General features: G+C 35.5%; 1 protein-coding gene across 1 annotated transcript in view; it reads right to left on the minus strand.

Annotated features, from left to right (window-relative positions):
• The window catches only part of Cadps2 (Ca++-dependent secretion activator 2), a gene marked incomplete at its 5' end in the record, with an annotated part of 523834 nt that overhangs the window by 142770 nt on the left and 365618 nt on the right, over positions 1–15446 (minus strand). The window contains 3 exon segments of the mRNA XM_013503273.1: positions 2509–2696; positions 5158–5294; positions 11244–11252. Of these exon segments, the coding sequence (XP_013358727.1) occupies positions 2509–2696; positions 5158–5294; positions 11244–11252 (334 nt within the window).

The following is a 15446-nucleotide window of genomic DNA, read 5'->3' on the forward strand; positions in this document are numbered from 1 at the left end:
AAAAACTACAATTGGTAACATTTCCCTAATTTCCAAGCAAGCATGGCTCATAATGAAGTAAAAGCCTGAGTAGATTCTAAGATTAGGATCAATCTTTTTTTTTTTTTCTTTTGTAGCAGTGCGGATTGAACCGAGGGACTTCGTACTGACATATATTCCCACATATTTTTAAATTTTAGACAGGGTCTTGGTAAGTCTCTAAGTTGCCAAAGCTGGGCTCAAATTTACTCATGGTCCTCCTGTTTCAACTTCCCAGTTTTTTTACATTGCAGACTGAGACGAGGCAGCAGCAGGGACTGGAACAAATATTTACCTACAATGTGTACATCCGCAATGTGCAAGGCATTGTGTTGTGGTACACAGAGGACAGTTTTACTATAACTATCTCTTGTAAATGAGAACTAATTTCTGCTTTCAAAATACAGCTGAGTGAATCTAAAGCATGTGAGTATGTCCTGCATTTAAGTGTGCATAATAAAAATAATGAGCTATCTACAGATAAAATGCTTTTAATGTTTGAAAGACTTAATAGACATTTTCCTAAATTTTGTGATATTTATCTGATAATGACCAGAAGAAAGATAAATATCAAAGGAGAATAAACAGGTTGCATGGGTAAATCTATGTATAAAGACTTGGCAGAATAGGATGATAATGGAAAAATATTTACACTGCTATTGACACTGGCAACAAATTTGACCTACTAGGAGGTAAATAAACAAGAAATTAACAGTCCATTAATAAGAGAAATATTAATAGTGAGATAATTTATTCATCAAATATTTATTAAAACATTACTTTATGCCAGGAGTTCCATAATTTCCTTTTTTTCATTTCTTTTTGGGTTAAGACAAAGTCTTGCTATGTTGTCCAGGCTGGCTCATAACTTATTACCATATAGTATAGCTCAGGTGGGCCTTCAGCTTGTCATCCCGCTGCCTCAGCCTCCAGACTGCAGGATTATGTGCCACCATGCCCAGATTAGGAGCGTTACTTTTTGCCAGGCACTCTCCCAGGAGCTACAAGATATATAGCAGCTTGCTTAGCGAGATGATAAATGTAATTTTATACACAGAGAAGTGACAGGATTAGCAGAACATCTGAGCTGTTAATTGTCAGCAAAGATCTGTAGCTCAGGACACTAACTGGGGTTGGAATTATCTACATATGGAGAAGCCATGATTGAGGTTATAGAAGGGGTGAAATCACTGCAGTAGAACTGCTCTCTGAAAGAGTAGATCAGGTTTGAAAAAGATGTGAGAAAAATGCTGAATTCTATTTAGAAATCTGAAGAAAAGGTATGGTTAAAAAAAAAGTAAAGGAAGATGAAGTTTGAGAAGCAACTGGCTGAGGTTGTTATGAATCCATTTCAAGAAGCCTTGTTAGCAAGCAAAGAGCTCCAAATAAAACATGGGTAAGGGTATGTGAAATGTAGGAAGAAAAAGGAGGACAAACTGGTAGCTTCACAAGTCAACAATTAAAACAATGTAAAGCTATATTACTATTTTTGAATGAACACTCCTGAGGTAGACATTGTTTTAAGGGCTAGGTATTTTTTAATACTCACTATAAGTTATGATTTATGAGATAGGTATTTTTTTTTAATCTCCCTTATAGATAGGGGAATCTGAGACATGAATAGATAATGAAACTTACCAACACACAACGTCACACAATTCCTAAGTGTCCATTTTGAACACAGGTAGTCTCAATTCAGAGTCCCTTAGTCACTATGCTATTTTTTGAGGCTACGTGAAACTTATATAGGTTTGTGGGAAGAATGAGAAAGAAGTACAACGAAGGAAGGATGGAGCAATAGTTAAATCATGGTCACAGTGCGATGGGTGGGTGTAGAGCACTTCCTTTACAAGAAGAGTCCTAACCTAGCTAAAATTAAGAGCAGGAGACTGACGTGGACAGATTTTAGCCAGAGGTACAGAAATGTTCAGGTCTACACAATGTAATTTTTTTCCCTTCTTGATAAAGCAAGAGGGCAGGTCCCTGGCTCAAAGTGCTAAAAGTGGACACATGTTCTAAGTGTGTAAGTGGGGGAAAGAGCTGGGAGGAGACACAGCATAAAACCCATAATTTATCTTGTCTCATCAATAAAAGTTTAGTCCATAAAAGAAAATCAAGCAACCTTAGCTATGGATATACTTATCAACAAATTCTTCCTAAACATACACATGTATTATAACAGGAATCATCTGGACACTTAAAACAGTATGGATCACAGCACCAGGTAGCACGTAAGAACTAAAAGGCAAATCCTACTCTCCTAGACATTTTTCTTTCTGTCTTTCAAGTGGTTTTGCCGGCAAAAAGAAACAAGGTGCAGCCCACCTGAATCAACAGTGTATTGATGTACACTTTTCCTTTATTTTTTTTCTCTATGAGAAGTGTTTGCTATTTTAAATCCGTTACTAGGTGATAATGGCAAAGCACATTTTTCTCGCTTTTCCAAAGTCAGCCTTACACATTTTCCTCTGAATTTGCAAGGCAAAATACCTGTTGCCGTGCACATGAGAGGCACAGAATGCAAAGCTGTAATGGAGTAGGGTGGGGTCAATGACAGCACCGTTTTCTGAATGTTCCATCAGTTCCGTAAGGTAGCAGAGATGTCTGTGACAGCCTCTCACACCATAACGGGCACAGTACTCATCCAACACAAACACTTGGCCAGGGCTAAACCATCCCTGCGAAGGAAAAAAAAGGCAGAGTAGGAGAGAGCGAGAGACAGCGAGACAAATTTTCTCATTCGATACTAAGATTTCTGTTTCTGCTTTTTTGTAGATATTAGCCAACGTAAGAAGTGGGCTAAAGTGTCTTCCGATATTGACTTTGTTAGAGATATAGTTCACGTTATTTTCAGAAGATTTAGTGTCATCATTATTAGAACTGGTCTGAGGCACTGGTAGTTTAATACTATTCTCTCTTTATTGCCTCATCAAGAAACGGGGAACTTTTTTTATCTCTAGTGTTACTCAAAACTAGCCAAATTTATTCATAGGAGCTACACTTGTCAATCATAAAGAATGATATTTGAAAAACTTCAGTCTTTGTAGGGATCAATTAGAAAGGGGATAGGAAATCAGATACTATCACTGAAACTGTCTATTTATCAAAAGCATTTTATAAAGTGAACTAACAGAAAATTTCAGTAAAACCAGCAGCAGCATACATGTAATACCTGAGTATTTTTTCATTCTGTCTTGCTATGATTAACATAACAGAATTAACATTTTACAGTAGTAGTCCCCAACCCTCTTAAAATGAAATGTTTGACTGCAAACATGCATGCCAACTGAAGCAGCAAGAGCCTGCCTGACCAGAGCAGGGTTAGGCAGAGTGGTTTATAAACTATCTTGAATTAAATTCATGTAGGTAGCTTAGCTTAAAGTTTTAAAGAGAAAGAAGGGAGAAGGAAAGTTTTAAAACAAAGGGTAAACATCAAAGAGAAGGGAAAGGTGGATAAGAAAAGGAGAAAGATGAGGAGGCAATAAATAAATGGAGGGAAATAAGGAAAAGAACTACCAGAATACTTGCCATAGCAATGGTAAAGATACTGTACTATACATGTTACTCATATCTTTACGATATTAAAGAACATATATATATATATACACACATATACTTACAATATATAAAGAAGCAATTGTTCTAAATATTAAAGACATAAAATATGTAATACGTAGTTGTTATGCTTTCCATGTTACAGATAAATAAGCTAAAGTTGAGAGAACTTGGTGAAGAATATACCCCAGTACAAAGCATTTCGGAGCTCGATTTCTGACAGGGTTATCCTGCTTCCAAACACGCCTTCTAATCGCATCACACCCTTCCCCTGTAGGTACAGCAGAAGACACTGCAGCATTCTCCTCATAGTTCATCAGCGAACTCAAAACAACATGTGGCAATTCAGTAATTCATCCCTTGGAGTGGACTCCAAAAGGAAGCTGCTCCTTACTGATGTTCACTTTATGTGTGCTCATCCTCGAAAGGGATGATAGAGCTCTGTGACAATCTGTTTTACTCTCCATATAATTGCAAAATGTGAGATGGATCAGGTTTAAACTGTACAATTCATGCAGAATAATAGCTACTTCATAAACAATCTATGAATGAACTAATGAAGCATCAATGTGATTACAGCAGTTAATTGTTTAATTTCTTCCTGTACAGTGAAGTATTTCCAACAACTTAGGAGCATATGCTGTCTAAACCCTCACTTTAAAGTGAATATAGGGGCTGGGGATTTAGCTCAGCGGCTAAAAGCGCCTGCCTGGCAAGCGCAAGGTCATGAGTTCGGTTCCCAGTACCGGAGAAAAACAAACAAAAAAAAAAAATAAATAAAAAAATAAAAAAATAAAATAAAGTGAATATAACTTACTGCATGTGGTTCAGCATCTAAGAGTCTGAAGTGTTAATGGAAATAGATATATTCTGGCAGGAAAAATTCCAGAAAAACTACCACTTCCAATATAAATATTTGGCAAGGCACACATCATTCTGAGCTATAGGGCTCAGTCCCCACATTGTGAGATGTCAAGTGTCCCTTCCAAATAAAAATTATCACTTTTATACTGAATTTTGGCTATTCTTTCAACACATACCAGATAGCATTTTAACTACGTATTTCCCTCTGCCTCTTTTTTCTTTTCTTTTCTTTTTTTTTTTTTTAGGAATTCTGTTCTCTCTGGCAGGTTTGATGAAACTTTCCTCTCTTATACATTATACTGTTCATCCCACTGTCTTTTCCCCGTGACTTAAGTTCACCTCCTAAAACACAAAGAAGGAAATGAAGATATCAACATCTGGTGAATGTCTGTGCGGGGGTTGGCAAACCCTGTAACGGAGGTGTTTTACATCTTTATTTAAGGCACTCTGTTTTCACTCAGCCTTCTCTGGAGGAACTGATACAACACAGTTCAGTGTCTATTTAAGTCTATTCTGCTGTCTATTGAGTGGCACAGCAGTGGTCTCCAAGTGTATAATTTTCAAATTGGGAAGCAATCGATTGGAATCCTTTATCCTTTACTCCAAATACAGTTATTAAATGAGTCAGGAATAAAATGCTAGTTGATAACAAGTATTTCTCACTTTCTAAAATCTTTTATTCTAACCTATAGTTGACCATGTAGATAAATTTGTACTCACCAAACAAGAGTAAGAATCATTCAGTCTGTGATCCAAAGTCTGTCTCTGCAGTATTCTAAAAAGGAAGGCGTGGTCAAGCTTGCAAGGATTAGCAGAAATAAACTCATCCATACCATGTTTCTGAAAACGGTCTGCATCTACAAATTTAGAAAAGCATGAATGTAGGACAGATGTTTGTCTGGTTTAGCAGTAAACAAATATGGCTTTCCAAGAACACAAAATTCATGCCACATTATAACAGAGGACTTTCGTTCATCTCATAAAATATGGTGCAAATAGTCCACCATTTTATTAAAAATTTCAAATCTGAGTAAAAATGACAAAAAGTCATTTAGAATGAAGAAATTCTATTTTCATTCAAAGCTAATTCTAATATCTGTCAGAGGAATAATCAAATTTTTCAACTATAAAAAATGTTGATGTATTTTGAGTATATATTTACTGAAGAAAGGACTGGAAAAGAACTCAGGTCTATTCATAAAAAGATAACAGCAACAATGGCCAGAAGCTTGCTTTCCAAATGGCAAACTAGGGCAGAAATGAACACACAAGCTTCCGCTGGATCACTTCCAGTCTTCTTTTTGTATGGAGCTTTTAATGGGACCAACCTTAATGTAGAAATGGTAATGAATGCTCTCAAGCTTCAAGTTTGAGAGTCATGAAAAAGGGAGCATCACGTTTGTGCAAATATGCAGACAAAGCAGAACGTCCCAAATGGCACTTCAATCAAAGGTCCAAATTTATTGTTCTTTACAGATTGCATTTTTCAACGCCTGTAGACCCTGCGGGTTTATCAAAAGGCAAGCTTTTATGATTGCTTTCATTAATGGTATGTTTTGTCAAAGTCTTCAATATGATTTACTAAGCATATAGAGAAAAGGCCACATACTACCCAAAAGGAGTGCTGGGTGTTACTACATTAGCTCTGCTAGAAACATAGCATATATCGGGCAAGCAATCAGTTATCAAGATGAAAGTGGACTCTTCTCACAATGGTGATGTTGAAGCTCCATTGTTCCTTAAAAGTCATACATAGATCTCTTTCTGGTCACCATAAGAAAAGCAGAGTCCTAAATGTAAGCTAAGTGTAGTTTCTAAAACCTACACAGTACAGTCCTAAAATTGCAAAGGAAAAGAGACAAAAGTTTATTGATTAAACCCAATTATAGAGTCAGGCTCATAATAAAACCCAATATTGATCTGTGGGCATGATGCTAATATAATCAGTCACATTTAGATATTTAGCCCAGATCATATTGATCCATGTCAAGTTCAACTTTCAGCCATATTTGCGGATGGCAGAACTATATAATTGAAGCTGAAGGGTCTTCAGAATCACATTTTAAGAAAAAAGATACAAAAACAAGTGTATATCCCACATCGATGACAGATATAAAGTGGTGAATGAAGCAAAGGAGCAACAAATGACACTTTATCCATGTTATATGGCATGAGATTATGATCCATGAAGAAAGTAACATACATATTCCTTTATAGTTAATAATTACTCCCTTGACTGATTAAATATATTATGTGTAATAAATTAACATTAACTGGGTGAACATAAAACTAACCTGAACTGAAACATGAGATAATCTAAATTCTCCTGTATTTTATTTTTCTCTGTGATACTCTTTAAATATGAAGTTTAATATAGAATATGAAATGATATCAAATGACTAAGAGGCCAAATATTGAAAAATGCTAGCACATATATTGTAAAACTGGAAGATTATTTTCTATCTGAAGGAATTTATCTTAGACTCTACACTTCCAAGTAAAATAAAAATTAGTAACAATTCTTTTAGTACCATTTTTATGAAATAATTACAGAATATCTGCTGAATTTTATTCATGATTTTATCAGAGGTCATCAAAAGCAGTTAAAAATGCCCATTAATGGTTTATCTGTTGAGAACAGGATATGTAATCAATTTCAGAGAAAAATACCTGTCATTATTCTTTTACTATGAAAATCTGTACAAGTAATTTTTTTCTTTTAAAAAATGGGCAAATAGTTTTTAAATAAAACATACAAGTTTCAAAAAATGAGTCTATAGCTCACTTCTATAATTAAAATCATTATTTTTTAATTTACAGAGTAGTTTCTTCATGAAATGCAACTCTAAACCATATATTTACTGATGTGAGAGATCAAACACATAAATCGGAAATTAGTTTTCCAGCAATTCAATTCATGATAGAAATGACATTTATGACTTAGGCTACAAAACAGGCAAAGGAACCCAGTAAGTTAAAAAAAAAAGGATAACCTGCAATCTCTCTAGGACAGTTATTTTATGAAAATGAAATGTTCTTAGGGATTATCTCATCTTTAAAACACAGGTTGCAAAAACCAAGTATCTTTTTTTTCCTCTTTGAGTCAGACAGACATTATTCAAAACATTTGATGAAAATATATTTTAATATTTAAATATTTTAAGATATTTCAATGACATTTAAAAATAAATCCAGAGACAAAATTTCTGATTTCTCTGTGTGAGAAATGTTTTGTTTTACTTATATGTTTTTGGTTATGCTGCAGTAAAACTTTATATTCTAAACACGGTGTGAGATGGAATTTCTTGGGCCTTGTTTTAAGCAAAAATAACAGTGATATACACTGGGGTTTATAATACTAAAAAGTAAAATATATGACAACACTAGCTTTAAAGCCAGGCATGGAGAAATAGATAAAAATAAAGTTCAAAAATAAAATATATTTGCAGTTTGTAACATGATGCTATAGGATATGTAAAGGGAATAAAATGGTTACTTAACTGAAGCACATTAACATATCACATCACACACTTTTTTGATATGATATGCGCAGCTGAAATCCATGTATTTCATAAAATTCACTAATGCATTATAGTTTTGCTAACTCTAGTTCCCATGTTGCCCATTAGATCTCTAGACTTGCTCATGCTGCATAACTGCTGCTCTGTGTTCTCTGGTCTGCATCTTGTCATTTTTTGTCCCCATTTTCATTTTTAAACTTGTTTCATGAAGAAAAGAGGAAAGTATGTATCACTAAAATAAATAAAATACTATAAAGTATTATTATCTAGTTTCTTATTCTTACTGAAGCATATTTTATCATGTTCTCTTGACAACACATTACATTTTACTTTTAAAAGACACAGAGGCATGATCTGAGTCCAATGGAAAACATGCTTTCAATGAGAACAAAATAAATCTAGGACTGTAAAACTGGGTTACATCAGATTATTTTCAATTAATGCTCATAATAACACTATATTATAGTGACTATTGGTTAAATGAAAAATTATTCCTGGTGCTATACAAATGTTCTCTGACAATGGCAAATTTCAGTTCAGTTTGTCTTTTCAAATAATCTAAGGAAAATTTCAAAACAAGCCAAGAAATGAGCTTAAACAATGTACTGCAATACTGCCATAAATTGTGATGATTAACCTATGGACTAACTACAGATGTGGGACATGGTAACTGAGGATGCCGGTGGAGTTTCTATGGTAACAGTTGTATATATATGCTCCAGCATCTTTAGGTGGTACAGCCACCAGATGTGCTAACAGTGGATAGAATAAAACTCAAATTGAGAAAGATTTTTATTTGCTAGAGATTTAAGAAGTTATAGAGGCTTTACTCAAGTGGAACCTGACAATTTAAATTTTTCATTAGGATAACAGCAGTAGGAAGTCAAGAAAAAAAATAAGTAGGTTGACATATCAATTTAAACAGTTAACACTGACATGAAAAAAGCTAGTGTGGAAAATAAAGTGTGAGGACGATGAGCAAGCTTGTCAACTCCACTGTGGCAGAGACGGTGTGTGGTGGGTGCAGAGCACAATCAGCCCTGCATGCTCAGGAAGCCAAACCCCAGGAGAAGCATTCAAGTCAGAGTTTAGAAAGTGAGATGGGAAAAATAATTAACTCAATCATTTTTCCTTGCAACAAACACTAATTATGTAGCATTTGTGCTGCTCCTGGTCTTGTGAGATATTTTTGGACATTGAAAATAAAGAAGAAAAATGGGGAAGGGGTGTACTGGAGGAGCAAAGGAGGACTTTCAACAGCATTCTGAGATCACTGAGGTGTCCAGAACTTGGACTCCAGTGTTAACTCTAAGGAGGATGCACCTAGCCAAGAGTGGGTCTCTTCTGTGGAATAATAAACAGAAGAGAACAAATAAACTACATAGTAAATAAATCTTCCAAACTACAACATAATGTATTGTTCTGTGTTTAGGCTTCTGCTTGTAGCTGAGCATACTATCCTCATATCTGATTAGATATTTTTTTACCTTACACTCTCACTGAGATTGAAAATCCACAGGAAGTTAAAAGTAGCACACAACTATATCTTGTAATCTGAGTAACTACTTTGAAGATAACAAGACACAATGTATTAACCATTGTTAATTTCCTATTATCTTGTTTTGAAATGTTGTATTATTTTTTTTTTCTCTTTAAAAAAAAGTGGCACAGAAAAGGCTACTTCTGTTTTCTTATCACTCCTATAGCCCATTAAAGGAAGCATTCATTGGCTTAAAATTTTATGTAGGTCAGTCTGGTTAGTATATTCTTATGCATGCAGGTTTTCTGCTAAAGATGACAAAGTAATGGCTGAAAGATACATTATTTAGGAGTTTGTTCAGACATCAATGATTGAACCAAATGATGTCTTAGCTTCTTTTTAAAATGGTTAAATCTGGTACGTGGATTCATGTGTCTTGCTTTCTGTAGTAAATAATATCATAATATTCTCACAAGATGAACACTTTAATCAAAACATTGTGATCTAGAATTAGAAATTAAGAAAGTAAACCAATACTGAACAGTTATCGAAACAATATGTTCAATGTAAAGTAAGACTAACCCTTCCCCTATGATGTGTGATATTTAACATATTAGATCAATTAGGGAAGTAAGCTCACAAATTTAACTGTAAGTTTAAAGTCTAAGAATTTAAAAATATTTATTTTTTTTGTTTGTTTTTCCTCCGGTACCGGGAACCGAACTCACGACCTTGCACTTGCCAGGCAGGCGCTTTGCCGCTGAGCTAAATCCCCAGCCCCCAAATTTAAAAATATTTAGTCTAACAGCTAATACATACTGGTTTCCTAGTTCATTTTTTATATTTATTTATTACTGGATATCAACTACTGTGTTACATTGTACTATGTAACATACAGAATTTTATATATATCACCAAGAAAATGGAAAAAAAGAAGCCTGTAGCTTGGCAGAAGCAGAGCACAACATCTCAAAAAGAAAACTTCTTTTGCCGGCAAGGCAGGGTGGTGCATGCCTGTAATCTCAGCATTCCGCAGGCTGAGGCAGCAGGATCACTGCAAGTCCGAGACCAGCCTGGGCTACACAGTGAGTTCAAGGCCAGTCTACACTACAAAGTAAGACCCTGTCTCAAAACACACACACCGCCAATTTTTTCAAAAAGGTATGAATTCACTTCACAGAAAGTTTAGGAGTAAGAAGAAATAAATTGCAACTAGTCCATCCAATCAAACCCCCCAACTGAATGTTTGAGGTATAAACCTACCGATCTTTTTGTTTGTTTTTGTAGCACTGAGGATTGAACCCAGGACCTTTTCAGTGAGCTATACACATCCACAGGTCCTGCCTATCCTCCCTCCTCCCTCCATGTTTGAGACAGAAAACAAAACCAAACAAATAAAAAAATGCTAAGTTGCTGGCTAAATTGTCCAGGCTGGCCTTCGTTTGAGATCCTGCTGCTTTAGCTTCCTAGAGTGCTACTGAGCCACCACATCTGTCAGCCTTTTAGTTTCTAAATAACTGTTTTTTACATAGTGAAAATAAGACTACATATTAAATTTAGGACTTTAGGACTTGCATGTTATTACAACTCCTTCATAACTATTGTTGCAGTGCCTGCGTGGATGGTATATACCAGGTTGTTCCTACTTTTCTGTTGGGTTGAATAGACATTTTTGTTTTATAAATGCCAAAAACAGCCTACATATTTTAGGTTTGGCTAGGAGAAGAAGATTAACACTGTACACAAGATCATCATAATCTCCAAACAAAATTGTAATGTATGTAAGCAAAAAAGTCATTACTTACCTTTACCAGCTAGACACAAGTCAGCATAAAAATGACAGAATATTTAAATGGGTTAGTTTACATATATGTGTTTAGCATAACAGTTTATTTTAATTTTGTTATTTTTTCAATTCTACTGATGACACTAAAAGTTGTTCTAAGAGATGATTAAAGGAGAAAAGGAATGATTGAAAAGTTGAGTGATGATGAATCTCAACAATCAAATGTACGCCTCTAACACAGATCAGTATCAGTATTCTTGTTCAGATGAGCTAGAAATTCTCCTTCTGCTTCCTCCTCCCTTCCCTTTCCCTTCTCCCCCTCCCCTGCCCCTGCTTTCCCTTCTCTGCCTCTACCCTGCCTACATTACAGAGATACTTTTTGATTAAAAACTTCACTAACAACCTGGAATATGAGATAGCTACTGTTAAAAACTGAAAACTATTCGGCTTTTTTTTATTAGAGTAACTATGTCTAATTTCATGTAGCCTGATCAACACTGCCTTGATGATAAACTACTATCAAACAGAAGAAAGGTTTGTTAGAAATTTGTCACATGGCTATCAGAACCAATCAGTTATTTAGGCCTTTTACTTTGTTAATTCCATATTGTTTAGCATAGTCTTAAGGCTCTAGGCTACTGATCTCAATCACGTTTCCTGCCAGAATATGCAAGACAGATGGTACTTGTGAGCTCAGCACATTCCTTGGGGACTCCTTGCACTCATAATGTTAAGAAAACATACAAGGACACAAATGAATGAGGATGATATTGCATACACACACACACACACACACACACACACACACACACACGTAAAACTACCACTGTAACTTGGCTCTAAACTGGGAATAATTCTCCAACTTCAATCCTGTCCCCTGGAACACCAGGCAATATATGAAGATAGGAGTATTCTGGTGGTCAGACCCAGGCCGAGTGACTGATCTACTGTTCTACTGGAATCTGGTGGGCAGCAGCCAGGGATGCTGCTATCACAGACTATGCAAGCAAATCCACTGGCCCAATTATCTGAACCAAAGCATCAATAATGTTGAAGTTGAAAAGTTCTTCTTTCACTTAGAAGAAAGAACAGATTGAGTCTCCCACCTGAAATGACTAAAACTCCAGAGAAGGGGATCGATCTAAAAACATCCTCAAAACATTACACATCAGGCAACACAGGCAACTGATACCTGAGAGATGGAAACAGACAAGGTGACCCTTAGTCTCACCAGGTTACCGACAAGAGAAACTCGAGGGTGTGCGCAGGGAACCCCCGCAACTCAAGGTTGCCTGTTAGAACATCAAGAAGGATCTTGGTCCAGAAGTGGGAGAAGATAATTTTAGACTAAATACTGCTTGGCTCCACCCAATACAACTTAAGTGCAAAGCCTGAGAAAAAACAGTTTCTAAGAAACTCAACTGTGTCACAGAGAAAAGTTCAAAACATTTTCATTAAGAAAATGAAATGAGGCACATTATAATGCCACTGCTCAAAATACCATCAAAAAGAAAATCTCTAAAGTAGGCAGAAGAGAAAAAAGTTATGTACAGAGAAACAAACTGAAGTGGCAACATATCTATCACTGTATAAACAAAATGCAAGATAGGAGCAAAAGACCAGCCTGGGCTACAAAGTGAGCTCAAGGCCAGCCTGAACTGCATAATGAGACCCTGTTTCAAAAAGACAAAAACAACAACAACAAAAAAAAACAAACAAAACAAAAAGAACAAGAACAAAATGAAGGTGAAATACTTTTTCCTACATAGAGAAGCTGAAAGAATGAATCACCAGAAGAACCGCACTATGAAAAAAAAGTTAAGGGAAGTCTTCCAAAAAAAAAGATCTGCACAAAAGGGAAGTGCAAAGGGCAGAATAGATTGTCTTTGAAAAAGAGGAAGCAAATTGGAGACTTATATTACCTGACTAAAAGATGCATCAATGACAACAATCAAGACAGTGCAGTAATGATAAGAAGGTAGACAAACTGGTCAAAGGAAAAGAAAGGGGAACCCAGACATAAATTTATCTGTAGCCACCTGATTTTTGACACATGTGCAAGGGCAATTAAGTGGAAAACAGCCTTTCCAACTCCAGGTGCTAGAATAACTGGATATATATTTGACATCTCTGAACTGTGCACTGATGTACACCTCTCATCATATATAAAAATCAAGTTTAAACAGATGCAAAATACGAAAGCCAAAGTGTAAAATTTCTAAAATAAAGGATAGGAGGTGGGCTAGGCAAAACATTCTCAGATATTAACACTGAAGGCACATCAATTTAAAGAAATGACATAATTGACTTTATCAAAATTAATTTCTTATCCTTGACAAGCACCATTAAAAGATATGAAAATGAAAGCCACAGATGAGAAGAAAAAATCTGCCAATCACTCATCTGATAAACATCTTATATCCAGAATATGTAAAAGTCTTTCAAAATACATTTAAAAATAACCCAATTACAAAATAAGAAAAATATCTATAAAGATAATTAACCAATAATGGATATGATGGATAGCAAAGAAATACATGAAAAGAGAATTTCTCCATGTGGGTAGCACTCAAACAGAAAATATAATAATAAGATGTAAGGCAGCAGAAATATGAAATGTTTAGAATATATTAGAATAAAGAAGAGCTATACAGAAAAGGTTAAAATATTAAATACTGAGCTTGGAGAATATTAAGAGGTATTCCATATTTTATAGCAGTGATAAAAATAACTACCTAAATTAAAATTTTATTATAATTAAAATACACTACTATTAATCCTCCTCAGAATACTTCCTCTTGCTTCGAACACACTTATCACAACACTCTTGCTGCTTTCTAAAGCAGTTCTGCAAGTCCATTTTGTGGTTGTCTTTAGAGCTGTGATTAAAAATACAGCAACTACTGCTATCAAGTGCCAGGCCGTGGAAAGGCAGTCTTATTAAAATATTATCATGTGCCCTCATCCACCTTATCCACCCGATCCGGCAGCATAGAACTTCTGGTCCTACCCCAAAATCAAAATTGACCACAAAAGGTAAATGTTTTCCATCAACTCAGGACATCATGGCAGCTACAACAGCTCAAATAAAGACACAAAAAAGGATTTCTACAGCCGCTTCATAAAGTAGCAAGAATGATGGAATCAGTGTCTGTGAAGCAAAAGGGAGTTTTTGAGGGAGATATATGGCAATGTACTTTCTATTGAAATATATGTTTAAAAAATTAAACATTCTGTATATTTTTTGATCATACTTTTTTTTCCGTATATTTTTTTTGATCATATTTTTTGATCAAGCAACTAAATATAACTTCAGTAAGGATCTGGAGGCATATTAGGTTTCTGTCTCTTGAGAAACTGAGTGGGCAAAAAATTAAAAGTACAATACACTAGGTCCACTGGAGCAGACACACGTCATTATTACATAGTATGCTACAATCAGAAGGATGAAACTCAGGGTATGCACAGAAATATACATGGAATTTCCAAACACAGAGCCAAAGAAAAGAAAAACAAAGTAAGATAGATAACATAATATCATTTATGTAGCACTGAATGCCCACATACCAAACACAGATTTGCAAGAAGACAAAGGAAGTTCACATTAAATGTAGAATTATGGGTTATCAGGCCAGGGATTGAGGCTGGTCTATGGAATGGATAAACAAATTAAGTTCTAAATATTCAGTTTTGTATATCAAGAATCAGAACCAGATAGTGGTGCTCATCTTTAATCCCAACACTGAGGGAGACTGAGGCAGAAAGATCACAAGTTCAATTCTTACCTGGACAACTTAGTGAGACAGGCCCCACTCTGCAAAGGCTGAGAGTAAAGGCCAATGGTAGAGCACTGCTGGGTTTGATCCCCAATACCCAAAACAAAAACAAACGAACAAACAAACACATCAAAACCAGAAGGAAAAAAGTACAGGTCTGCCACTGGGAGGGAGATGTTTGGGGGAAGAGATCTGACCCGAGTTTATGTTGTGGTGGAGGTGTATAGTTTAAAAAAAAAGATCTAGAGAAAAAAGCAAGTTCTGAGGGACTAGTAAAGGAGTACTGCACCTTGATTGCCCAAGTATGTATAGTCCAGGGAGACATATTTGTCACTTTTAGTAATCAAGAAGCAATGCACAAGTTAGCGCTGAGACTGAATGTCTGAGTGAGCCTTCTAAGGTTTTCTGCACTCCTGTGCATTGCTAAACAATACCCACCAAGTTAC

The sequence above is a fragment of the Chinchilla lanigera genome, unplaced genomic scaffold (genome assembly GCF_000276665.1).
Source record: "Chinchilla lanigera isolate Chin_1 unplaced genomic scaffold, ChiLan1.0 scaffold00078, whole genome shotgun sequence".
Lineage (NCBI taxonomy): Eukaryota > Metazoa > Chordata > Mammalia > Rodentia > Chinchillidae > Chinchilla > Chinchilla lanigera.